The sequence below is a fragment of the Anopheles nili genome, chromosome X (genome assembly GCF_943737925.1).
Source record: "Anopheles nili chromosome X, idAnoNiliSN_F5_01, whole genome shotgun sequence".
In the NCBI taxonomy this organism is placed as follows: domain Eukaryota; kingdom Metazoa; phylum Arthropoda; class Insecta; order Diptera; family Culicidae; genus Anopheles; species Anopheles nili.
The window spans coordinates 5,631,128-5,658,864 of NC_071293.1; the positions used below are offsets into that span (position 1 = coordinate 5,631,128).

At 52.3% G+C, this 27,737-nt stretch overlaps 1 protein-coding gene across 1 annotated transcript in view; it reads left to right on the forward strand.

Annotated features, from left to right (window-relative positions):
- LOC128729106 (neurogenic locus Notch protein) overlaps nt 1–23,010 on the forward strand; it is a 62,106-nt gene extending 39,096 nt beyond the window's left edge. Inside the window, exons 5-11 of the mRNA XM_053822756.1 lie at nt 6,287–6,420; nt 13,088–13,600; nt 13,696–13,878; nt 15,711–21,364; nt 21,440–21,767; nt 21,896–22,273; nt 22,389–23,010. Coding sequence (XP_053678731.1) covers nt 6,287–6,420; nt 13,088–13,600; nt 13,696–13,878; nt 15,711–21,364; nt 21,440–21,767; nt 21,896–22,273; nt 22,389–22,939 — 7,741 coding nt within the window. The 3' untranslated portion in view covers nt 22,940–23,010. The remainder of the gene's footprint in view (nt 1–6,286; nt 6,421–13,087; nt 13,601–13,695; nt 13,879–15,710; nt 21,365–21,439; nt 21,768–21,895; nt 22,274–22,388) is intronic.
- The last annotated feature ends 4,727 nt before the right edge of the window (nt 23,011–27,737 follow it).

Genomic DNA, 27,737 nt, shown 5'->3' on the forward strand with positions numbered 1-27,737 from the left:
TCGCTCCATCGCGATTTTCCTCATTTCCCGACCCACACCAGATGGTGGTCGAGAGGTTGCCGGGTTTTTTTTCTTTCTTTCGCTCTCTCTCTATCTCTCCCTCGCTCTATCTCCTTCTCGAATTCTCACATCCATCCCGGAGGTCATCTTTAAGGGGGTAATGGGTAAGCTAGAACATCTTCTCGGCCATGTGCCGTACAGGCTTCCCACGTAGCGAGCGTGGATCGTTGAACCTCAATTAGCCTGCCGTACATCATCTACACCCCACTCGGTGGTCGGTTATGATGCGCTTCGGCGATTCACCGCTCGAAGCACAATCAACCGACGTGTCAGGTTAGGTGACTGTCCGCGGATTGCGCGATGCAATTATCAAATCTTGCTTCAACGCGTCTGCAGAAGCTGCACCAGAATTGGATCCCATCAGGATCAATTCTGCCCGGCGCACTATTATTAAACGGTCCGAAAGGACGGTTCGGGTTTGCATCTGCAACAGGTGGTAGGATGATGTCTGCACAGGTTGGCTCTGAAAACTGTGATTTTGAAATAATTACGTTCACCTTCCGAAACTGAACGAAATCGGGCGCGCTATTGCTACCGGTTCCGAGATCAGGTTCCAGCCAAAGCTTTGCGGCGTTTTCTTTCCCGAACGTCATGTGGGCTTGTGGTAGAGCTTCTCTTTTATTTTTGCTGCTGCTTTTATTACCACCCTTATTTTTATACCACGTTTTATTGCGCTCTCTGTCTCGCTCGTTCTTTCGCTTGCGCGCGCGCGGGAATGTTCACCCGAGGCGCTCTACTTTCCGTGCGTGGTGGAGCTATATTATCACTTCGTTTTGCGACTGGATCGCACCAGCGGACCCCCTAATGCCGAGGTGTGTACAATAAATAAAAAGGAGAAAAAAATAACTAACCCCCCCCCACCCCACCCCAGCCCCCGGTCATAAACCCGAGGTGATGGGAAAATCGGGGGTTGCTTTTTTTTTGTTGTTGAGACTAATTTAGATAGCGGCAATTTTTTTTTTTCGTTAGGTCATAATTGCCGGCATTCCTTGTTGTGGAGGTTTCCCTGGGGTGGCGTGGAATTCGCTCGCTTTTGATGAACGTCTAAGTAGTTTTATATGAGCTCCGAGAGCTTCCTGGTCGTTTGCAGACGTTGAGCCTACCCTTTGATCTTTTTGGGGCTCGTGTAAAGAATGTTCGTTTCTCGTCGGACAAATGGGTTCTCGAAACCGATTGGAATCACACGACGAAAAACAAGCGGGCTGGAATGTTTCGACATTTTGTGGACACCACAAATTTCCGCGGAAGATGTCAGCTGTGGAAGCTCGCGAACGTCGCGGCACATTCGCTTTTTTCAACACCACCATTCGATTCGGCGTTACTTGAATGTCTTCATTTCATCCACAACGCCTAGAATGTAGCATTGGAGCTGCAATTTTTGGTAGACTCCATCGGCAGCTTCTCCCAGGTTTGGTTCAGTTCATTGACCAGTGAGCGATCGAAACCTCGCGCGCGCGCCAACAGCTGCTATTGCGCTCTGAAGCTCTGTGAAGCTGTCGAGTTTGGCTTCCCGTGCGTTGCTTTCCGGCGCTATCGGCGAGTCATCGTGGCTCACGGGGCCAACGAAATCACGGTGAAAGGTGATGATGCCGCACGATGACGGCCCTTTACCCTGCGGACGTGTGTGTGTGTGTGTGGTGTGTTAACCACCCTTTGGAGGTTTGGTCGGCGGATGGGTGATGGTGTTTTATTAGCTTCCATCCTGCCCGCGAGTGTGCGCCTATTTCGGGCTGGAGAGATGCCCGAAAAAAACAGCCCCATTCCCAAGCATGTTTGGGAAGTTGTCAATCAAGCGAAGTAGCGTGCGAGCTCTTCAACCACCGACGCCCTGTGTGACGCTTTCACGTGTGTCTCGCGCACGGAAACCTCTCCCCGAAATAAAAGGAAACGTAATGAAACGAAATGCTCCCCACAAAACAAAACATACTAAGTGGGTAGCACACTCGGCGTCGCCGGAGCAAAACCTCCAGGCTTCTTCTCGACCGCTAGACGGCGTCCTGAAGTGCTGCTGTCAAGCGCCGAGGTGGCGGAAATCTAAGCCTTCAGAGCGGTGCCAGAGCGCGGCTGTACTTCGCCCGTGAATGCCGCGCGCTCGTGGACCCCGCAATTTAGGCTTCAATCCGCGAAACCACCGGGTTCGAGCCTGACATCCTTTCGCGCACGGCAGGAACATGTCCGCTGTCGGTTGTTTGGTGTGCGGTTTTTTTTTCACGGCAATCTGGAAATTGTACCGTGCAATTAGCTTGGATGGTTTTTTTTGGTGTTGTTTTAGATTTTTTGTTGCGCTTGTCAGGCTTTCGTGAAGCGAACCACTTGACCGGCGTCGTCGTCGTCGTCGTCTGAGGCTGATGGATGTCCAGCACGGGAAGGTGACTACTGGCCCTTCTAGGGGACTCGTGATGTTTGAAAGTGATCAGTAACTCTGGAACCGCCCTCTTGAGCAATCTCGGTGGGGTTTTTTTTTGTTTCGATAGCAAAGTGAGAGAAGCGAGAAGGAGAAAAAAGATCACACACACACACACATAAACGAGCGTCGATTGCAAATGGTGGTGCAATTGGTTCGCGCCCGGTTCCCCAAAAATAGACATCGCGACAACTTCCCGGGACCACCTCCAAGATCGGGCAGATCTCGAGTACGAAGGGCTGCCGTGAGAAATGCCTACCGTGTGCCCTTCCACAAGCCGATCATTTGTCGCTTGGCTCACGGATCAATCAACCTCCAGGGGCGCTCTGCAACGTCCCGATCGCCCCACCCGCCGGTAGACTTCCTCTGGACGTACTCCCTGACGTTTGCTCAGAGACGTTTGCGAACTCTAACCATATCGGGGAGCGACCGATTGGTGATGGGCTGCATTTGGAAATGGGTGTCGTGGCAGCCCGATGTGGCAGGCGAACCAATAGGGCTACAAATCGATGTACTAATTCCTCTCTCCCATTGCTCTCCTATCCCCCCCCCAACCCCCACCTCCACCGGAGACACCTTCCGGATCTGCTACCAGCTTTAGGAGAGATTCGCAACCCACCTGCATCGCTTGTTGCTGATGGATTCCACTGGGCAGGTGGCTTTTGGGCAGGTGGCTTTCAACTAAATGCAGTTGTACAGCCCATTCCCCTTCTCGCGTCGCTCCCTTTCGTACACCTAACCTCACTTTCGCTGCGCGATGTTTGAATGTTTGCTATGGCAGTGTTTGTTTGCTTCACGCGACGTAACAAAAATCAGGCCTCTGTCTGGGAAAACAATAACTCCACGAGACAAACTAAGGAAGTGTTTGTTCTCTACTCCGCCCTCGCGCTACCACCTCATCCTTGCCTCTCACGCCCTTTGGGCAGTTTCCTTCCTGCGGAAAGTGAAATGGAGAAAAACATTTACTTGCTTTCGTGCAAAAATAAAATGAAATAAAATAATTCAAGCTTTAGCAGGTGGGTTGTGTCTTCGGTGGCCCTTTGGCAAAACACAGGCGAGTGGTGGGTGGGTTTTTTGTTTTGCATCCACCCTCTCACCCGCTTTTCACCCCAAATACTCAACCTCTCTATTGGAAATTGTTGATGGAGAAGATGGGCTCCTTGTTTTTTTTTGCGCTTTTCGCTCTCTTTAATGATACTGGAGCCTTTGTGACGTAATAAGCGAACTACATTCAGAACGAGGAAATGTGACCCGAACCTGACACACACTTTCCGTCACTCCCAACCCCCCGTACCGCACCCAACCCAGCTATCCCTTCAAGGGGCTTTTCGATGCAAAATTGAAGTTCCAAGCGCTCACGTTTCGTGTCCGCCTACGATGGCAGAAAAATGTGCAAAATATTTACAACCCACCCACCTATTCACCCACCCAACCCTCCGCGCGTCCACGTTCCCATCGCAGGTGGGGAAAAATTGCCAAACGTCACCGAAAAACAACAACGGCTGCGCCCGAAATAGTGCTCGTTCTGTGGATTGTTTTTTTTTGTCCTGCGTTTTGGATGCCTAATTAGGCTGTTTTAACCTTCCCTGGCTGGTATTTGCGTTCCAGAATCATAATTTTTGAAAACGCGGCATTGAGGACAAGGAAACGACCGCGTGAAGAAGTTGCAGAGCCTTCGCTTTTTGACTGTTGCGGTGTTGAAACTGAAATTGCACTCAGGGTGAACAAATTTTCTGTTGTTTTTTTTTTTTTGAAAATAAAGCGCTCCGTTTCAAACAAACCCTCATAGTGGGAGCAGTTTTGACACTTTCTCTTGAAAGCGAGTTTTGGAAAAAGTTTGTATTTTTAGATGTTTGAGGGTTTTTTCATTTTCCAACCTTCCAACAAGAACCCGCTCCACGTCACCTCGGCGTTTTGGGGTGCCAGAAAATAGAACGAATATTTAAAAAAAAAAACAACGCGCGACCCTGGACCCAGGGAAAATAAATGCAACCATTCAAAAATGAAGTTCCGCATTTTGGACCTTTTTGTTTTGGCATTTGTTTTTTCCGCGGGCACATTTTTGCGTGCGTCGTAACCCCAAAAACTGCTTCGGGCACCTTCTTTTTCTTTCGTTCTTTTCCCGCCATCCACTTTCGGTTGCGATAATTTTCTGATGACGGAACGCCTTTCTGCGTCTGACCCTCGGTTGCGCCGACCGGACAATAAAGCCAGGGATGAATTGAAAAGTGCAACCCCCCATCGCCGGTTTCTGGGGTGGAAAAATTGGCTGAGTTAGTGCGTGTGTTTTATTTTTAATCCATTCGCGGCTCACAGTGGCTCTTTGCTCATTGAGCGGGGGATTTGGGTGCGAGGCAGCTCTCGTCGATCACACGAACCGTGGAAATGTCGTGGAAATGCCGTGGAAAACGAGCGTTTCTTCTTCTCAAGAACGTTCGTGAGTCGGGTTTTCCTCTGGAACTTCTTTTGAGCAAACAGCGCGGCTTTTATCTCCCTTGGGAGCACATTTTTTGCCCACCATCGGTGCAGTGTCCTCTTCCCGTCCACCCTTTCCCCTCCTGTTACGGCTCACTTCCCCCCCCCCCGCTTTGTGTCCAGCCCTTCCCGATCAGCGATTGCAAACGGCAAGAAGCAAAAAAAACAATCTCATATCGTTCGCTTTCGCGACGAAACCACGCGCGCAAGTTTCCTAATTCAGCCGGCCGCTGATTAATTCTGTCAACTTTTGTCCATTCGCATCGCAAAGGACCCCTTGCCTGCTACCCACCGCATCCCACCCGTTTCTAGCTCCTGCGAAAGAGTTTTTTTTCTCTCCTGCCCACGGAGGAACGCAGTTTGCTAACGTTTTCCACCGCTTCCCGCGGGTTTTGCTTTTGCGAGCTCACTTTGTGGGTGACCAGCGAAACAGGGAGGTAAAGCGGGCGTGTGTGTGTGTGTCTTTTCCATCCTCCCCCCCCCCCTACCCCGATCCCCTGCCCCGTCCCGTGTTCGCTTCGGTTCCAAAAAAGGGGAGAACAACCGCCTCTAACAGGGCGCAAAAGAAAAGACAAAAAAGAAAGAAGCAAGAAAGCGGCAAAGGGTGGGAGAGGGAGACAGGGGCCCCTCCGCATGCTGGTGACAACATATCGCCCCCCGTCATGCTTCCCACCCAACCCCGCTGCATCCATTTCCCAGCGAGCCAAACGCACCGCCACGAACGAGAGCGAGAGAAGGGGCCCTTCTGGTCCCGGATGGGGGGGGGGGGGGGGGGGCGAGCCCAAAAATGGCAAAAGCGGCCCAAAGATATGTCGCGAGCCTGGCGAGCCCTTTTGCCCAAGCTGTCTCCTCCCACCGTGCTTCATCCCCTCCCCGGGGGGCAAGTTTCCTTTTAGCGCTTCCGTTTTGCCCCTTTTGGTTTGGCCCCGGATTGCATTTATTTCTGCATCCGCGGTGTATCCCCGCTCGCCCGCTCCCTCCTTCTACATCCCTGAAGGGTTGTTGAATGCTCTCCGTTTTGCTTTCGTTCTTGCGCGCGATCGAGCGAAGACAAAACCGCGAAAGGGGGAGAAAAAAAAAACGGACTCGAACTCGATCGCGATAGAATGCGATCCCAAGAGCGTGCGTCTCGGGGGAAAAGCGTGCGGGGAAAGAGCCCTTCGGTGGGACGTGATAAAATTTCAACTCCCTCCCCCCCTCCCCCCCCCACCTCACCCACCTCCCAAGCAATCACGCAGCAACAAAGAGCCACGCAGACGCTCGGACGGCGCAACGGAATCAATTATCGACACCGTCTATATTGCAAATATATATATTTATATGCTTCTATCTGCCCTCTCATTTCAGGTGTACATGCGAACCCGGCTTCACGGGCAAGAACTGCGAGTCCGGTTACGTCCCATGTTCGCCCTCGCCGTGCCAAAATGGCGGCACCTGCAAGCAATCGACCAAGTACTCGTACGAATGCAAATGTCCACCAGGTAAGTGTGCTCCTCGAACGCGGGCATCTCATGCTCGCAAATGAAACAACAAAAGCACGCCCCCCCTCCCCTTAAAGGTGCGTGAAAAGGGAGGACAAAATCGCACATAAATCATAACCCATCGCGCTAGATGATGCCCCCCGGGGGCGAACCAATCGGATCAAAGGAGTGCTCGCGTTCTATTTCCCTTCGGTTTCGATGCTGAATTGCATTCAAATTGCACTTGTGCATACATTGTGTGGCTCGAGAGAGAGCAAAAAGAGCCCCCGTGGGGCTTGCGGAGCATCAAAAGCGGTTGCGGTTGATTTTCTTTTTTATTCACGCTTTTCCCGACGCGATGATGGAGTTATATGTGCGAAATTATTACTTTTTTTTCCACCCATTCATTCTCGCCTTTAAACCATCCGCTGTGTGCCGCCTTTGTGGTGGGGTGGAAAAAGGGCGACGGTTGGAAAAGGGCCTCACCGCAAGCGTCCATCTTCTCGCCCAGTTGGCCGCCCATTGTCCTGATCACGATGGGACGGGAAATCGAATTAAATTGTGCGCTTTCATTCGCGTTTCATTTACAATCTGAATACCTGCCTGGTTCTACTTCAACCACCCCCCCCCCGCACTCCCTTCCCGCTGCTGTGGCATAAAATGTTGCAGCTTTTGCAATTTGCTTTACACTCAAGCCGATTGGGGCGCAGGCTATTGCGAAATCATCATCCATCATCCCGCTGGGGGTGGCTTTTTTTTTTTTGCTGCTTTATTCGCGCGAATCGTCGCTCGTGGCGCGAAGTGATATCTTCCTGAAAGGCATCGCGGGGTGAGTGGAGCAAGGAAGGGGTTGGAAAGGGGTGGTAGAGAAGGTGACTTCTGCCGCAGGTGCGCAAACAATGTGCGGAAAGGATTTGCTTTTTTTTTTTTTGCATGGTGAAATTCAAAGTGATCCTGGACGCGGAGATGTGGCGTTTCCAGCAGAAGTGCAGAAGCTGGAGGGCTTCAACAATCAACCAGCGGCTGTCAACGATCAAACTGAGTGAGTGAGAGAGAGAATAGCGGATGACTCATCGATGACAGATCGGCTTTCAGCGTATCGCAACCAATCAACCCATCCTGGGAGCTTTCCCGCTTCCATCATCAACGCCGTCAACAATCAAACGAGGAGGGAAAAAAATGAGAGAAGCGAGTGGACGAATTAGTGCCATTTTGTGTCGTTTGTGCGTGTGATATTGCGCGTTTGCAACTCGCGGTGCATTGTGGGGAGATTTTAGTGACACATTTGACAGTTCTGAAGTGGTTCTGTTTGCGTTTTCGTTCGGGATAGTGCACGGGAGTTGGTTTCATTCGGGTTATTGTAGGGAAGCGATCACCTGCTGGTTGAGGAGTAGATAACCTTTTACGTTAACAGGTTACCGATACATGATAGAATGACTTTATTGTCAACAACTAAAGGGTGAAATATTTATTTGCTTCGTTGAGCTGAAACTCAAACTATTGAATTTTTGGCTCTGCTTAAGATCTAATACTTTTTACCTCATGCAGATCATTTAGAAACCTTGTAACGGATCTCCTTATTCCGATCCTCTAGCAGCTAAGGAATTCTGAGTGCATTATGAAATGTTTCACTGAAATATTTCATGCTCCAATGAAATAAAGGTTCCAAAATGCGCCATCAAAGTACGATTGCGTTAGGAAGATACGAATTTGAAGCCGAAAGGAGTCCGGATCCTTTAAAATGGTGTTTCAGCATCTTAAACAACACGCACATTCTTCAGGCTTCTTATGCGTCTAGACGCATGCCGTAAAAGAAGAGCAAAAAGGAGCGAAATAGAACAGCCAGTGCAAGCCATAATCAGATGAAACAAAGCCACAAACCGCCGTAGGTCGTAACTCCCGCGTCACACCCGATACGCCAGATGCACTCTCCTGCCCCCAGGGGCAGCGTGAGTTTGCGCCCTCGGAGCATCGAACCAACACATCTAAACGCGAAACGCCCCATCACGGGAGTGCGTGGCGGTTTCCAACAAATTCTTTCCCTTTTAACTCCAGTTTTCCTACCAAAGAGCCCACATCGGCTAGCTCTCGAATCCATCTCCCAGATTCCCTTGCTCGATCTCTCTCTCTCTCTTTCTCTCTCTCTCTCACTCGCCCGCCTGTTGCCCACACGAACGATTTTCATCCCCCTCGCTCGCTGCTTCTCTTATCTCTCGGTGACTCCCGTGTCTGGGATCTCGGTTTCCTTCCCAACCGCGATTCGCGAGGATCGAAACACAACCGCCCGAGGTAATCACGAACAGGCGAACCCCAGCGTCATCATTCACCATCATTGCCATCATCATCATCGCCGCTACCACCCGGGTTTTTGGGTTGGTTCATTTGTTTCGGGGCGAGACTTTCATTCCCAGATCTTTCTCTGTCTCTCTCTCTTTCATTCGGGCAATCTCCATAAACTGGACAACCACCTTCTTCTCGCAGCGTTTTTTTTTATTCGTTGGTGCAATCCGAGGGAGGGGGAAGGGGTGGCCAGCAGAGCAGGGCTCTGATTGACGGTGTGTCGAGATTTTCTTGCGTCCGTAATCGCTCGGTTCCCACCGGGTGGCTCTCGTGGTGGGCCGCCTTTTACTCACTCGCCCTGCAATAGAGTGTGTGTGTGTGCGTGAGTGAAAGAGAGAGAGAGGGACCCTTCACCCGAACACCTCTCCACCATGTGTCCAACAAGCCTCAGAGACTCGCCGATGGGTTGACGATCCCTGGCGACATGAAGCCAACAACTCCAGTAAAAAAAAACACCACCCCAAACGCCGATTGTGGGTCGGGAAAATTCGGTAGATTTTATGGTGGCCTTTTCCGGCCACCGTGAGCCGGATGTTGGATGCCCCTCTCATCCCCGAAAAAAGGGGGGCCCATTTTCGGGACCGGATTCTTGGGCGACTCTACCCCGGGCGCTTCCAGCGGTGTCGTGCCTCACGAAAAGCCCATCCACCTTACTTCCGGGGGGGTTTGGTGAGACCGCTCGCCCCTGTCTGCTTCTTCTTCTTCTTCTTCTTCGCCCTTCCGCACGCCCGCTGGGTGTCACGCGAGCCGGGCCGATGCGGCCACGCCAGATCCCATTTATCATCGGAACTCGCCGCCTGTTGTTTCGGGTTTGCCTCGCGGAGGAAACGTGCGCGAGATTTACCAGCGGGTTGGGCGCGATGCAAGGGTGGAGGAGAGGGCTTTCCGCGGCGAGTTGTTTCCCCCCCACGTGTGTGTATGGTGGGGTGGTTTGTCAGGCAGCGGCTGTGTAAGCCAGCCGCCCAGGCGAACCGCAAAAATCAATCTCATTTTATAACCCCCAGCCCCGGGGGGACTCGGAGCCATAATTTTGCGATGATTACTCGACCGCAAAGACAGCCGGCCCATTGCAAGCCGGCCGCAGGATATGCGCATCCTGTGCGGGCAGCGCACCACGAAAAGTGCGCGCGCGCGCGAGACCATTTGAACGAAAGAGTTGCGCGCTATGGCAAGCGACGAACCTTCTCTGCTTCATCGTGGAAGTGTTTGCGGTGTTGGCGGTGGCAACGCGGGGATGAATTTTCTGCGTGTATATGTGACAGTGTGTGTGTGTGTGTGTTCCATCGTGAGGACACGTGCAGGGCAGCAGGCATGCAATCATAGAACAAAGCGACAACACACAAACAAGCACAAAAGTGCATTGAAAAGCGAAAAGAAAAGCGGCTTGCAAAAAAAAAAGGAAAGAAACGAAACAAAATATCGCCCTCCGGCGGCAAATGGGTGGCAAAAGCCCTCTGGCAAAAAGATTTGGGCATCTCCGTGCAAAAAAAAAAAAAAACAAAAACCCCAGACACGGGATGGGAAATATCGTATCAAATTCGCCCTGCGGCATCTGCATTTTGCTTCTAGGGGTTTGCAGTTGCTCGGAAAAGGAGGAAAACAAAATCCTACCTTCGGCTTGGGAGCGGTCCCTTCTGCGGCTGTTACCTGCTGCCCGGAGGATTCCGTTTTTTTGGATTTTTTTCCCCCTTTTCTTATGACAACCCAGAGAAACCCAAGGTGGTGTCGAATTTCCTCCTAAAAACCTTCCCAATCTCAGTGCCCGGCTGGCGGGGTGAAAGAGAGAAAGAGAGAGAGAGCAAAGAAAAGGTCGCTTCTCGTTAATTTTCCTTTCGCACGATGTGCACCCACCGCGAACAATACTGATCCCGCAGGCGCGCAGGCGAGAAAGGGACAAAAAAGAGACCGTAGCCAAAAAAAAAAAGGGCGACCATGCGATGAGCACAAGGTCCTTTTGTTTTACCGTACCTTCTCGCACCTTCCTGCTTCCTGTCTATTTCTGCAGCTGCATGTCGTTGCACGTTGCAGCTTAACACCCCGCACCCGTATTACACACACACACACACACACACCCTTTGTCCGAGGGTAGGCACATGACCCACTGAGCATTTTTATGCATCTCTCGTTTTGTTTTTTTGGCGCTCCCTCAGCTGTTAAAATTATGAATACGCGATTTACGTAACACACGCACCACAGGAGCGGAAAAGCGCATTTTGCGCTTCTTTTCTCCTTTCCATTTCTTGCCTACTTTTCGGGGTGGTGGTTTTTGTAAAAAAAAAAGGCAACACGGGGTGCTCACGCATTGTCCGTTTATTCGGGGCAAAACTTGTGGCTCAAACGAACACACGAAACCCAATTTGGTTCAGCGCTCAAAAACCGGACAATGCGCAAGGAAAAGAAACCAACAACCACACACGCGCAATCTGTGCGGAAAAATTGTGCCTGAAAAGAAAACTCCACGGCGTGTCAGTTCAGTCGTCACAGTCGCCATTAATATTCCCCTTCCAGGGTGCGCTTCGATTACCCGCCAAGTGGTGTTTCGCCTGCTTTACTCTCGCTTGCGTTGAGCGTTGAATCGTTTTTCTGCTCGATGGTGGATTTTAGTAAAATTTCCCTTCATTTTTGTATTATTTTCTCCACGCAAATCTCCTGCGAACTCTTTCGGGAGGAATTCGCGCAGCAAAATGAACGCACTTCACAGAGCCCCCCCCATCGAGTTTGGCTCGTGTTCATTTTGCCGTTAACGCTCAGGCCCCCCCCTCAATTCATCCGTTAAGCTCGTGCGTTCGATTTTTGTTTTCGTTAAATGAACCAAACCCCGCTGGCTGCGTTAAATGAACCAAGCCCGCGAACGAGACGCAACGAGGCGCGAGAGCGAGAGCGTACGAGAAGAGAGCAAAAAAAAAAAAGGGAAAAAGGCGAAAAAAGATCACTTCCTTTTCGATCGACGCCGGCGAGATAAAGCCAGAGCGAGAGGGCACATGCGTACGCGCGCGAGCGAGCTAAACCGCTGCCTGCGAGTGAGCGAGACAGAAACAAGATATGAAACCGTGGGAAAACTGCTCCGGTGCCAGACCACGCAGACAAGCTGTTGGCCGGGTTGCGGGTTTGCCTGTTGCGCGTGTTGATGCTGTTCCCCTCGATTTCTTCACCTCAGCCACGTCCCATACCACCGAGGGTTGGCGTGTGTGCGTGAGCCCGATTCAGGAGGCTCTGGGGTTTTTTTTTTTGAATGGACGGGGGCCACATCAACACTGAGGTTGATCGGCTTTCGGGGCGCAGCATTTGCAGCCACCATCGAGATGGATTTATTCTCTTATGTTGCTGTCGTTTTTTTTTTAATTTTGTTCGTCGCTACACCTCCCCCTTCCTTCTCCTGGCACTCGCGCAGACACACACACACCTCTCGGAGGCTTAAAGCAAATGCAATTCTCGGCGGTTTGTGGAACATTTCTCCCGTGTGTAATATTGTTGCCGCCATTAAACCCATGGACGTGTGGAGTTTGCTTGCCCGGCCAGCACAGGTTTTTCCCGGGGTTTTGCAAACACACACACACACACACGCAACACACATCCCCATCGCCCTTGGGATCGGGATTACGGCTCTATCCCGTGGTACGTACGCATGCGTGAGCATAATAGGGCTTGCTGCAGCAAACGAAAAAAAAGGGCTCCCAACCAACCCCCCAACCCCCCTTTCGTACCACGACAGGTTGGGCATTTTTCCTGCCAAATAGCACCCCCGTGGAGCAAAACATGGGCCACTCTAAACGACCTATGCACGCGACGCTTCGGAGAGAGAGAGCGCTTTTTTCGGAGGGCACCTTCCGGGCGCACGCAATACAACACCCCCCCCGGGGGGGAAAGGGGATGGGGTGAGGGGGTGTGCATTTGCATTGAGACAACCCCCCCTTTTTCTTCTTAACCACCATGCGCACTAAGAACGGCATGTTTGTTTGATCACGTCATGCAAAAAAAAAATAAAAAAATTAAGGAGCAAAATACAAATTTCGTAAAGGTCATACACACAGCAGCTAGCTCGGTCCGGGGATTAGCATGCGATGTGCGCGTTCCTGATCGAGCTGGCCGCTTTTTGCCTTCCATTTGCGTGAATGTCTTAAGCAGAAATGCAAAAAAAAAATTATTAAAAAAAATATCTCACCCATCGACCGAAGGTGGGGTTCGTCGCTTGTTGCCACCGCGCGTCATAGAGTCTTTCGTTTATTTCTCCGTTTTTGCGCCGGTTTTTTTTGTGCTTTTTTCGCTAGATTTTGCTGTCGATCGTGCGCTCGACGCCTACCTCGCACTTCATACCCTCTCTAATCAAGCACCACCTCTCCCCCGACAGGCTTCCAGGGTAAAAACTGCGAGGAAAACACGGACGACTGCCCGGGCAACCTGTGCCAGAACGGTGGCACCTGCGTGGACGGTATCAACGCGTACCACTGCAGCTGCCCGTCCAGCTTCACCGGTGAGTTCTGCGAGAACGACGTGGATGAGTGCGCACTCCGGCCGTCAATCTGCCAGAATGGGGCGACCTGCACGAACACGCACGGCAGCTACAACTGCATCTGCGTGAACGGCTGGAACGGGCCGGATTGCAGCAACAACATCGACGATTGTGTGGACGCGGCGTGCTTTAACGGTGCGACCTGCATCGACGGTGTCGGCAGCTTCTACTGCCGCTGTACGCCCGGCAAAACGGGTCTGCTCTGCCATCTGGATGACGCCTGCACCTCAAATCCGTGCCACGCGGACGCAATCTGTGACACGAGCCCGATCAATGGTTCGTTCACGTGCTCGTGTGCCGTCGGTTACAAGGGCATCGACTGCTCGGAGGACATCGACGAGTGCGATCAAGGTAAGGTTTCCGCGCCAAGCCAAGTGTCAAACGCTTCCGAATTAACCGAATTAACAATTTTTTAACCTTTTAACTCTTCGCTGACTCTTCTGCAGGATCACCGTGCGAGCATAACGGCATCTGCGTCAACACGCCCGGTTCGTTTGCCTGCAACTGTTCGCAGGGTTTCACCGGACCGCGGTGCGAAACGAACGTCAACGAGTGCGAGTCACATCCGTGCCAGAATCAGGGCAGCTGTCTGGACGATCCGGGCACTTTCCGTTGCGTTTGCATGCCAGGTAGGTGTCGCGAGTTGGCTAAGTTTGGCTGGATCTCCTCCGGGCGGTGGCTATCGAACCGGTTCCAAAAGGGTCACCAAGCGCCCACGCTTGTTCGAGGAGTTCCCCAGGGACTCCCGCGGGTGTTTGATGATTAATGATAACTATCCCGCGCGCGGGAAATTGGGATAAATGTCGTTTGACCTGATTTCGATCAAATCCGCGTAGTCGCGAACTTCGAGCCAGCAGCAGCGGGCACGTTGATCTCGACAAAACAACGGCGGATCATTATTCCTGAGCTCCAAGTTAGCGCTTTTCCAGTACCCTTCCGTACATTACCCGCCATATTGCGCGCCGTGGGCAGGGTCTTTTTTTTTTCTTTTGCTCTCTTTGCTATCTCTTCACCGGTCACACGGTTCGGTTGGGAGGCCGGTTTGACGAATTCTCGCGCACAACGCGGAACCCGAGCGAATGGACCCGGGGCCTGCATTTTCTGTGCTCGATTCCCCCCTCCCCTCTCCTTCACCCTTCCAACCACCCGTCGGACGCAATTTACATACAAATCACGTACACGAGCGTGGTCTCGCGTTGCGGTTTATGCCGCGCAAATGCGTCTTCCCGGCCAGTTTTCCCATGCACTGGAACGGGGACTCGGGAGTTTTCCTACTCCCCCCCCCCCCTCCCCCCCACGGTCTGGTTTTCCTCGGGCATTCCTGTGTCCCTTACACACACACGCCCGCGTGCACATACAACGACTACTTGCGTATTCGCGACGTGTTTGCGCTCCGGTACCATTAAGCACGCCACCATGCCTCGATCTGGACGAGTTTCCTCAACCCCACTACACTCCCCTGCCTTGTGCATCTCCACAAACACACACCGACACACGGGGGGGGGGGGGGGGTTCCACCGTTTTGGTTTGACGCTTAATTGCGCCTCTCTCGTGGCTCTCTCGTGGGAGATGAGCTTTTGCGGTTTTCGACCAGCGGAGCCCGCGCGACGTAACTTGTGCAGTTTCCGAGGGCAATTTCGAGCCTCACAACACCGGCCAGGAAGGGGGAACACGGAAAACCGGGCACTGCTTGGGGTGGGAGCGCAATCGACCGACCGATAATGAGCGAGCTCAGGAACGCCAGCTCGGAAATGACGCACATACCGACGTCGTGTCGCGGGAGCGAGCCTTTCGGGAAGAATCGGGTTGCATTCCGTACCATCCTTCCAGCTCCCATACCATTTGGGTTGGGTGTGTGTGTTTTTTTTTCGTTGCGCTCTCTTCCTTCTTCTGTTGGAATGTGGCGTGCTGCTTCTCTAATTCGAACGAGGCGGAGATGTGTTCCCACATGGGCAGGGGAACATAATTTGAAGTTGTTTCGGTTGCGGCTAAGTATTCGGGTGGCATCCGAATCAGAAGTTCACCAGACCAGGTGAATTTATTGGACATCTAGCCGGATGGGTTTTTGGATGGGGTGGAATTTGGAGAGCTTTGTAAATAGTGAGCTTTGTAAATGAGGGAAAACATGATTTTTGGAGATTCGGGACGGCACTGGCTATGCGATGTGATAGCTATGTAGCACACGAGAATCCAAAGAACACCTGTTTCGAATGCCGCAGTGTGGATGTGTTGGGTTTCTTGGGAACTTCCTGAGGTTGATCTCTCAACTCCATCTCAAATAACAGATGAGACTGAGACGCATTTGAATACGGGAGGAACTTGAAAGCTAGACTTTGAGTACCTGGAGTACTCAGAATTCGTTCAAATGTAGCTCCAACAGCTCGCTCTCTCTTGAAGACCTCTAGCAGGAACCTCCAACTATGATGCATGAACTAACATTCTCTTCCCTCGCTGCTTCCAGGCTACACCGGCACCCAGTGCGAGATCGACATCGACGAATGCGCCACAAACCCTTGCCTAAACGGTGGCATCTGCCGTGACATGGTGAACTCCTTCAAATGTACATGCGCGATCGGTTTCTCCGGCTTACGGTGCCAGATCAACATCGACGACTGTATGTCACAACCATGCCGAAACGGGGGCATCTGCCACGATTCGATCGCGGGCTACACCTGCGAATGTCAGCCAGGCTACACCGGTCTCTCCTGCGAGACGAACATCAACGACTGCCAATCAAACCCCTGCCACCGGGGTAACTGCATCGACGGCGACAACTCGTTCACCTGCCGCTGCCACGAAGGCTACACGGGTTACCTATGCCAGATCCAGATCAACGAATGCGAATCCAACCCGTGCCTGTTCGGGGGACACTGCGAGGACCTCGTTGGGGGTTATATCTGCCGCTGCCAACCCGGAACGTCCGGCCCAAACTGTGAGGTGAACGTCAACGAATGCCACAGCAACCCGTGCCGGAATGGTGCGAAGTGTATCGATGGCATCAACCGGTACACCTGCCAGTGTGTGCCCGGCTACACCGGTTTCCACTGCGAGACGAACATCAACGAGTGTGCGTCGGATCCTTGCGCGAACGGTGGCGTTTGTATGGATCTCGTGAATGGATTCCGGTGCGAGTGTCCCCGCGGGTACTTCGACGCCCGGTGTCTCAGCGATGTGGACGAATGCGCCTCAAACCCGTGCATCAATGGTGGTCGGTGTGAGGATGGCGTGAACCAGTTTATCTGCCACTGCCCGCCAGGATACGGTGGACGACGGTGTGAGATCGACATCGACGAGTGTGGCTCCAACCCGTGCCAACACGGTGGCATCTGCCGGGATGGGCTGAACGCGTACGCCTGCCAGTGTATGCCGGGCTACACCGGCCGCAACTGTGAGGTGAACATCGACGATTGTGTGGCGAATCCCTGCCGCAATGGTGGCTCTTGCATCGATCTCGTGAACGGGTACAAGTGCGTCTGCCGCGGTCCATTCACCGGGCGCGATTGCGAGTCAAAGATGGATCCCTGCCAACCAAACCGGTGCCGGAATGGGGCAAAGTGTTCACCAAGCCCCAACTATCTGGATTTTGCGTGCTCCTGCACACTCGGCTACACCGGGCGGCTGTGCGATGAGGACATCAACGAGTGTGCGCTTTCGTCACCCTGCCGGCATGGAGCAACGTGCCGGAATACGAACGGCTCGTACCACTGCATCTGCGCGAAAGGCTACGAAGGGCGCGATTGCACGATCAACACCGACGATTGTGCGTCCTTCCCGTGCCAGAACGGTGGAACCTGCCTGGATGGGATCGGTGACTACACCTGCCTGTGCGTGGACGGCTTCGAGGGCAAACACTGCGAGGTGGACGTCAACGAATGTCTCTCGATGCCGTGCCAGAATGGGGCGACCTGCAACCAGTACGTGAACTCGTACACCTGCACCTGCCCGCTCGGGTTCAGCGGCATCAACTGCCAGACGAACGACGAGGACTGCACGGAAAGCTCGTGCATGAACGGTGGCACGTGCGTGGACGGGATCAACGCGTACAACTGCTCCTGCGAGACCGGCTACACCGGCTCGAACTGCCAGTATCGCATCAACAAGTGCGACTCGCAACCGTGCCGGAATGGGGCGACCTGCCACGATTACGAGAGCGACTACACCTGCCACTGTTCGTACGGGTACACCGGCAAGCAGTGTCTCGATTTCGTCGACTGGTGTGCGCAGAATCCGTGCGAGAATGGTGCGACCTGCGCGCAGCAGGACAACACGTACCAGTGCGCGTGCGCCGCCGGCTGGACCGGGAAGCTGTGTGATGTCGAGATGGTGTCCTGCAAGGATGCCGCCACCCGGAAGGGTGTGGATGTGCGCACGCTCTGCCACAACGGGACGTGCGAGGACTTTGGCAACTCGCACCGGTGTAGGTGCGCGCGAGGATACACCGGTTCGTACTGTCACGCCGAGATCAACGAGTGTGAATCGCAACCGTGCCGGAATGGTGGGACATGCAAGAACCTGCTCGGTTCGTACCGGTGCCAGTGCCGGACCGGGTTTCAGGGGCAAAATTGTGAGCTCAACATCGACGAGTGTAAACCGAACCCCTGCCGGAATGGTGGCATCTGTCATGATCTCGTGAACGGGTACAAATGCTCCTGCCCGCCTGGGACGATTGGTGTGCTGTGCGAGATCAACACGGACGATTGTACGCCGGGAGCGTGCCACAATAATGGAAGCTGCGTGGATAAGGTGGGCGGTTTTGAGTGCCGATGTCCACCCGGGTTCGTTGGTGCCCGGTGTGAGGGTGACATCAACGAGTGTCTCTCGAATCCTTGCTCCAACCCAGGCACGCTCGATTGCGTGCAGCTTGTGAACGATTACCACTGCAACTGCAAGCCCGGGCACATGGGGCGCCATTGCGAGGTGAAGGTGGACTTTTGCGCCAACAGCCCGTGCCTGAATGGTGGCCAGTGTTCGACGCGCCAGTCGGGCCATCACTGCGTGTGCGCTGATGGGTACTACGGCAAGAACTGCGAGTTCAGTGGGCACGATTGTGACTCGAACCCGTGCGTGAACGGGCTCTGCCAGATCGCGGATGATGGTGGGTATCGGTGCGATTGCCCGCTCGGTACGAGCGGCGTCAACTGCGAGCTGGACATCCTCGACGAGTGTGCGTCCGGTCCGTGCGAGAAAGGTGCACCCTGCCAGAACAAGCTCGGTGACTTCGAGTGTCTCTGCCCACCGAAATGGAGCGGCCGGACGTGTGGTACGTACGATCCGCACTACCACGGTTGGTACGATACGACCCAGCAGCAACAGCAGCGTCCCCACAAGCACGGTGGTGCCGCCCTCCCGAACATCTACGCGATCGATCTCGAGTACCAGCGGGCGCAGTGCGTGAAGAAAGGCTGCCGAGAGAAGCAGGGCAACCACCGGTGCGATGAGGAATGCAACACGTACGCGTGCGATTTCGATGGCAACGATTGCTCGCTTGGGATCAACCCGTGGATGAACTGCACCGCGAGCATCAACTGCTGGGAGGTGTTCCAGGATAGGTTCTGCAACGAGGAGTGCAACAACGCGGCCTGCCTGTTTGATGGGCGCGACTGCGAGAAGGCACTGCAACCGTGCAACCCGATCTACGACGCGTACTGCCAGAAGCACTACGCGAACGGGTTCTGCGATTACGGGTGCAACAACGCGGAATGCAACTGGGATGGGTTGGACTGCGAGAATCAGAAGGAACCGGCGCAGCTAGCGGAGGGTGCCATCTCCATCATACTGCTCATGGACGCGGACACGTTCCGCGCGAATGCGATCCAGTTTCTGCGCGATCTTGGCCACCAGCTGCGGACGACGGTGCGGATCAAGAAGAGCGCCACCGGAAGTGAGATGATCTTCCCGTGGAAAGGTGGTACCGCGCTGCAGGGCCTCACGGATAGCGAGTTTGGGCGGAAGCATCACGTCGTGTACACCGAGACGCGCCAGGTCGGCATCCAGGTGTACCTGGAGCTTGACAACCGGAAGTGCATCGGTATGAGCGGTGCGGAGTGCTTTGGGAGTGCGAATGAGGCGGCCGAATTTTTGGCCGCCACCGCCTCCAAACACTCACTCTCGAAGCAGTTCCCGATCTACCAGGTGAAGGGCGTCAATCCGGACGATGATGGGTTGCCGGGTGCGACCAACGTGAACTACGTGCTGTTTGGGTTCTTCGGGCTGATTGGGCTGGTGTTTTGTGCCGTGCTGGTGGTGAACCGAAAGCGTGCCCACGGTATCACCTGGTTCCCGGAGGGTTTCTTCACCGCCAACACGAACGTCCGGCGACCGTCGAGGCGACGTCCGGATGGTCAGGAGATGCGCAATCTCAACAAGAACCCCTCGATGGTGGATATGGTCGCGATCGGTGCGCATGGTAGTGCCGGTGGTGGTGGTGGGCACGTGACGGGAATGATGGGCCACGCACCGCAGTGGTGCAACAGCGACGATGAGTCGGAGATGCCCACGGCCAGGAAGCGGATGCGTGCGATCGACCAGGGGTACGCGAGTGATCATACCGCGATCACGGACTACGAGGAGACGGAACCTCGCGTTTGGGCTCAGCAGCACTTTGAAGCGGCAGACATTCGGGATCATCCGGCGATGATGACACCACCGACACACCATGATGGGGATGTGCGGGATGTGGACGTGCGAGGTCCGTGCGGTATGACCCCACTCATGGTGGCGGCCGTACGCGGCGGTGGATTGGATTCCGGCGAAGACATCGACTCGACGGATGACTCGGCGGCTCAAATCATCTCCGAGCTCGTCGCGCAGGGTGCTGAGTTAAACGCGACGATGGACAAAACCGGCGAAACGTCGCTACATCTCGCGGCTCGGTACGCACGTGCGGACGCCGCCAAGCGCTTGCTCGATGCGGGCGCGGAAGCAAACAGCCAGGATAACACCGGACGCACGCCGTTACACGCGGCCGTCGCCGCGGACGCGATGGGAGTGTTCCAGATTTTACTGCGCAATCGTGCGACGAATCTAAACGCGCGCATGCACGACGGCACGACTCCGCTCATCCTGGCCGCGCGGCTCGCCATCGAGGGTATGGTGGAGGACCTCATCACCGCCGATGCGGACATTAATGCGGCGGATAACAGTGGCAAAACCGCACTCCACTGGGCGTCCGCCGTTAACAACGTGGACGCGGTCAACATTCTGCTCACGCACGGTGCGAACCGGGACGCGCAGGACGATAAGGACGAAACGCCACTGTTTCTGGCGGCCCGCGAGGGTTCGTTTGAGGCGTGCAAAGCGCTGCTCGATAACTTCGCGAACCGCGACATCACCGACCACATGGATCGGTTGCCGCGAGATGTCGCTAGTGAGCGGCTCCATCATGATATCGTCCGTTTGCTCGATGAGCACGTGCCACGTTCACCGCAGATGGTCACCACTTTGCCCGCTGGTGCCGCTGGCAGTGCGGCCGGTGGTGCCGCCGGCGGCGGTGGTGGTGGGGGTGGTGGGGGTGGCATCATGTCACCAACCCACGCCCATCTCATCACCCACCCAACGATCATCGCGTCGGCGAAGCAAAGCAAACAGAAAAAGCAACGCCAGCAGAAGATGAACGGTGGTTCCGGTTCTTCCGCCAACTCCGTGGCAGCTCAGGCGGCCGCTGCTCAAGCAGCTGCAGCACAAGCGGCACAAGCGGCAGCAGCGGCAGCCGCAGCAGCAGCCGTTGCCGCCAACATGGGCAGTTTGGGTGGGTTAGGAATGGGTCAAAACCCAACCAGCCCGCAGGATGCCGGATGTGAGCTCGTACCGGGCAGCATGCGCCGGAAGGCGGTGGCCAAGAAGGGTGCGGGTAGTGCGGCCGGTAAGAAACCACCGGCGGCTGGTGGTGGTGGGCTCACCGATCTCGGACTGGCGGATGATCAGCTCAGCTCGGTGGAGTCACCGCTGGCCAATCTCAACAGCCCGTACGACTCGGTTAGTCTCTACTCGAACGCGCTGACCGTCCACCAGCTGGACGCGATCAGCCCGAACGGGGGAACCGGTGGGGGTACCGGTGTTGGAGGTGGTAATGGCATGATGCCAAAGAAACCACCCAGCTATGAAGACTGCATAAAGGTAGGCTACCCGCTCGAAGGACACTTCGATTCTGACGTTTCTGACCATTTTTTGACTCACTCGTTTTCGTTTTAGAGCGCACAATCGATGCAATCACTGCACAACATCCAGCTGGACAACTACGGCTACTCGCTCGGTAGTAACGTCGGTGGTGGTGGAAACCAGTTCTCGGATCTACTCATGGGACAGCAGCGCACGCTCGCTGGTGGTGGTGGAACCGGTGGTGGTGGTGGTGGTGTGGGATCACTCACAACGAATGCCGGAAATGGGCTTGGACAGGCGAATCTGATGCACACGGCGATGCATACGATGGGTGAAAGTGGTCTCAGTCCGCCTTACTCCAATCAATCGCCACCTCACTCGGTTCAGAGCAACATGGCGCTTTCACCTCAAGGCTATATAGGTAGGCATGCTTGTCCTTGCAACCTTCATATCCTTCAAAACTCCTCCGCTTCCGGTTTTTCACTCGTAACGTTCACTCACCACGTTCTCCACCTTCCTTGGTTCTGGTCGTGCGCGTACTGAGTACAGTGTCTCCTGATCACAACGCCTTTGCAGGTTCTCCTTCGCCCGCCAAAACGCGCCCCAGCCTGCCGACCTCGCCGACACACATCCAGGCGATGCGGCACGCTCAGCAGCAGAAGCACAACATACAGATGATCTCCAGCGCCAACCTCCAGCAGCAGCAGCAACAACAGCAGCAGCAGCAGCAACAGCAGCAGAGTGGAAACAACCTCGGCTGCAATGGTGGAGGCCAACAGCAGCAGCTGGGTGGTGGGCTGAGCGGTAGCGCTGGTGGTAATGGCACCAACAACACCCCCACCAACAGTGCAATGCTGGCCGGTCTGCAGATGAACTTCGTCAACGGATCCAGCGGTCTCGAGCTGGCTGGATTCTGCAGTCCAACGGGTGAGCCATCGCATCTACAACTCGGGTTTTTGCTTTTTGCGAGCGTAACTAACGTTTCTTTTCTTTGTTTTCTGTGTTTTTTTTATGCTGCGCCCATCAACCCACCACCCTGAAGGTCAAGGATCTCAAGCATCGACCTCACAGAACACGACCAGCACGACAAGCACCGCGATGACGGTCGCCTCGGCACATCTGTCGCCTTTAAGCCAACAGCAACAGCAGCAGGTGTTGGCGATGGTCGCTCAGCAGCAAGCGCAGCTGAACAGTCAACAGCAGCAGCAGCAACAGCAGCAGCAACAACACCAGGCACACCATCAACTGCAACAGCAACAGTTGCAGCAACAGCAGCAGCAACAGCAGCAGCAGCAACAACAGCAGCAGCAGCAGCAGCAGCAACCGCAGCAAGCGCAGCAGCAACAATCGTCCTTCTACCAATATCTAACACCACCGAGCCAGCACAGTGGTGGTGTGACACCGCAACACCTGGTGCAAACGCTCGACAGCTACCCGACGCCATCGCCGGAATCTCCCGGCCACTGGTCAAGTTCCTCGCCACACTCGACGTCCGATTGGTCCGAGGGTGTGCAGTCACCGGCGAACAACGTGTACGTGACGAGTGCGGCCGGTCACCAGGCCAACAAGGGCTCGGAGGCGATCTACATCTGAACTGGCGCAACTGCACTCCGAATGAAGCTATAGGTTTAGAGGCGCGTGTGAACGGCGATGGTCGAACGAACCGAGGGTTTTTGCTAGCAGAGCACCACTCGCTTAAGGACGAGATTCGTTTAGACGCATCCTTCCGCCGGTTTTAGAACAGGCCGGACACACAGCCTAGAGAACGAGTAATTGCTTGATTTTTTTTTCTCTTTTTAAATCTCTTAATCCATTACGTTTAAGTTTTAAACTCCCCCCCACGGTAGGGTACGCGCGCGCGTGCGTGTGTATAGCGAAAAAAGGAAAAGCAACCCAACCTGTACGAAGCGAGGAAATTGCCAATATCTCTGTTTTTAGTGCGTAGTGTAGCAAACGTGCTAGTTGTGTAAGTAATGTTTCGCCCGTTGCGGAACACAAACGAGCAAGGCGAAGCATGTAGGGGGGGGGGGGGCCTTATATTAGCTAAAGAGACAGACAAAAAAAACGCCCCTTAAACATAACCTCTCTCCACGGGCTGTTCTAGTACGGGGGAGGATTTTTTTTCAAGGGTGCATGCGTTTTAACGAACCCCCCCCAAACGGCCACTAGGGCCGGATGCAACGGAAACCGCATCCGTGGACGCGGAACCGCGGGGTTCCAATTGTACATACTGTTTGTTAATTGTTTGTGTACGCTCCGATACTCTCCACAATCGCTGGGTGCCTGCTGGGTGTTCACACAAAACCCCCTTTCTCGTGGCACCGCAGAAAGGATCCGCGATTTAATTTGTGTTATTTTACGCGCGCACGTGGACAACATGCTCGTGCAAGCATGCCCTTTCTTCCTTTCGAATCCTGAAACCCGGATCCAGGACCCGGCACGTCGCGCCTGAGATCTGTGTATTCCTTCCTTCCTTTTTTTTTAATCACTAGATTAATTAATTTGTAGATGCTCTTTTTTTGTTTGATAAGGCAAATATACACAAACACACATGAACCCGCTCTCTACTGGAGCCGGGCGCACCTTGTTAGCTGGCGAGGAGCCTTTAGAGAATCGATTCGCGAATACATTTCCCGCGCGGAAAATCGATCGGTTCGATGGACTCGCTGGGTGGACCCTCCGCCTTGTCGCGGGGTGGCGACAGCTCAGCGGTTTATATATATACATACTTTTTTTTTAACATTAGCCCAAGCCGATTGTTTTTTTTATTACTATTATTATTTTTGTACTCCTTCGTATCGCTTCGGCTGTAGCTTAATAATTATTACAACAAAGGATACACATACACACAATTTTATTATTTTAAACTAGCCGTAAGTGTAGAATTTTGAATTTGTCATAATCTCTTAACAAACACAACACTCATTGTTAGTAGTTTTTCTTCTTTTGCTCCACACCCATACGTGGTGCTGCAAAAGTCAGCGTCCGTTTTTTTTTTCTTGCTGCGTACGCCAAGGACAGGACATTTCAACTACTGCTGTGACCTCTGGCACACATACACACACACACACACTCGCCCCCTTCCGGTTCCTGCTACGGGTGGAAAAACCCCCACGAAACCCACCCACCCACCGCGCACCCCAGCACGCAATAAGCACAACTCACAGGCTAGCGAAATGATGCCACAAGGATGCGCCCAAAATACTCCTTAAACGAGCCCCTACGATATATACTCAATAGTTAACGTCGGCTGGAGCAGGGGGCCGCTTTGCCTGTATTATCCTTGCTGCAAAGCAACCGAGCTCTCAGACCGAGGGTGTGGTGTCGGGAAGGTGTGGCGTGACGCTCGAGCAGCCGGTAGGGGGCGGAGGAGGGAGAGAGGGGAGAGGGGGTGGTGCATGTGCAGCAGCATTGTTTCTGCAAAAGAAAAAAAAACCCACGCAACACGAATAGCGGGCTTAATAAGGCGCTGGCAAAGGGCGCGCTAGTGGACTGTGCAGCAGCCGAACATTACTTATGATATTGTACGATAATATGGAGGAAAGTTTTGTTTTTCCTTCCCATAAGGGGGAGCAAAAGGTGGGGAGGGCTTGCAGGGCGGAACGTGGAACGGTGGGTTGAACCTCACAGCTCTAACACGCGCTACGATTTCCCCCACCACAGACACACACATAGTAATATCGAGACGCGGTTAGGAGGCATGTCGCGTTGGCGGCAGATGCGGTAGACTAGGGTGAAATTTAACGTGAACTAGATGCAGGAATTTTAAATAAAATATCTATAAAAAATATACTACTGATGGTTGTTTGGGATCGTTCGGTTGAAAGAAATTATAACTATGTGAATGGAGTGGAAATTGCAGGTAAGTCGGTTTACATTTAAATTCGTTTTTGCTACACACATGTACGCGAAAGTGTATGCGTTTCCTTGCATAGCTGGAGGTGACATCAACGCCTTCTATCTCAAAATGGGACTAACATCACTTTTATTTAGGTTCTCAAAAGATTCTACGTGCACTGTAGTCCTTTTCTCAATATTAATATGATAGACGAGAGTTTTAGCAACTTTCCAAATCCGTTATTCAACGCAATTTTTGGTATTAGCTGGTTGAAGTAGGTAAATTCAGATATTATTCTTAATAGTATATTGAAAAAAAGGAGGACGTATGCTTTATGTATAATTGATTGCTATTGATTTATATATATATATATATATATATATATATATATATATATATATATATATATATATATATATATATATATATATATATATATATATATATATATATATATATATATATATATATATATATATATATATATATATATATATATATATATATATATATATATATATATATATATATATATATATATATATATATATATATATATATATATATATATATATATATATATATATATATATATATATATATATATATATATATATTTATATATATATATTTGGATTAACAAAACATCTGCAAAACAAAACATCAAATGGAACTAGGCTCCAACCGTCCGACGCTTTTCGCTCACGCCATCCGCGTGGCACCTCATTCACAAAATCAAGACCTCGTGGAATGCGCTGCTAAGTGAAAAAAATGACGTCGGTGGATTTTGGCTACAAAAACGGACGATTTATTCGCAAGTAACAGGCGATCATGAGGCGATCATCACAATCGTAGAACGTGCAGAATTAGAACCCGTGTAACCGTGGCTATGACGTATGAACAAGAAACGCTTGAATCGTTGCATTCTGTGGATTTTCCTATACAAAACGCTTGCACGCAAGATGTTGCGATGAATTTTGTTCGACAGCACTTAACTTTACCATGTAAACAAGACACATTTGAGCTAACCCATTTGCTTATACATTAATCCTATTCTCCAATTTTCAGGGTCCAATCCAAAACATGGGGCGTGGGGAGGCAAAATTTTTGTTTTTACCGGATTTTTTTACCAGCAGTGAGACAAATAATTCTCGAAAACCTTCTTAGTAATTCTCATAACAATTCGATACTGCGATTAGCACACGCAAATAGTTCAGTGAACAAATCAAAAGAATAAAAAACAGCCAAATTTGCAAAAACAGCCATCACGGCGTTATAAAGTGGCGTGCGTACACAAAATTGGTGTGTGTGAGTGCGCGTGTAGAACAGAACATCTTGGACATGCTGCGTCCACGTGGTGCCTGAGTTATCGGAAATAATCATATTTAAACCCATGCCAGTGCCAAATATCGCGCCGCTAAGCGAAAAAAAGACGTCGGCGGATTTTGGCTACGAAAACGGACGATTAATTCGCAAGAACAAACATAGGAAAAAACGTGCTCGTGGTGTTCCTAATTCAAAATGGCCACAAATTTGAGGTGGTGTGCGTGTGGTCACGCTCGACGAAACGCTGGTATAAAAGCTTGCCCGGCAATAAGAATATTTCAAAAGCGTTTTTGAAGTGATAACGGCGGGAACCGTCTGCCGTCAGTGGTTTCTAGCTCAAGTGAGGAATAGTGTAGTGAAATGGTACTCAAGTGGTTTAACGGCGAGAGTGAGGAATGTGTAAGTAGAATGAAATTCTCTTATTCTCTCATGATGCATAAAATCCAGAAAGCAAACTACGCAGCATTCTCTTTCGCAGTTCAGTTGCGCTTCGCTCTCAAAGTTGACGCGAACAGGAGAGTTAGAGACAATTTACGGCTGCATTTCATCAACAAACTCGAGAAATTTGTACCGGTCCGGACGAGAAAGGCGTAGCAGAGAAGCTCCTGGCGCATGGCTTGTGTGTGTGTTGAGCGTGCTGTGCAAGAAGTCAGAGTTGGTAGCGCAAGTGGTTTAACGGCGAGAGTGAGGAATGTGTAAGTAGAATGAAATTCTCTTATTCTTTTATGACGCACAAAATCCAGAAAGCAAACTACTCAGCATTCTCTTTCGCAGTTCAGTTGCGCTTCGCTCTCAAAGTTGACCCGAACAGGAGAGTTAGAGACAATTTATGGCTGCATTTCATCAACAAACTCGAGAAATTTGGACCGGTTCGGACGAGAAAGGCGTAGCAGAGAAGTTCCTGGCGCATGGCTTGTGTGTGTGTTGAGCGTGCTGTGCAAGAAGTCAGAGTTGGTAGCGCAAGTGGTTTAACGGCGAGAGTGAGGAATGTGTAAGTAGAATGAAATTCTCTTATTCTTTTATGACGCACAAAATCCAGAAAGTAAACTACGCAGCATTCTCTTTCGCAGTTCAGTTGCGCTTCGCTCTCAAAGTTGACCTGAACAGGAGAGTGAGAGACAATGAGATAATTTCTCTCTCGCAGGAGAAGCTCCTGGCGCATGGCTTGTTTGTGCTGTGTGTGTTGAGTGTGCTGCGCAAGAAATCTCTCTTCTTTCATTTTTCATC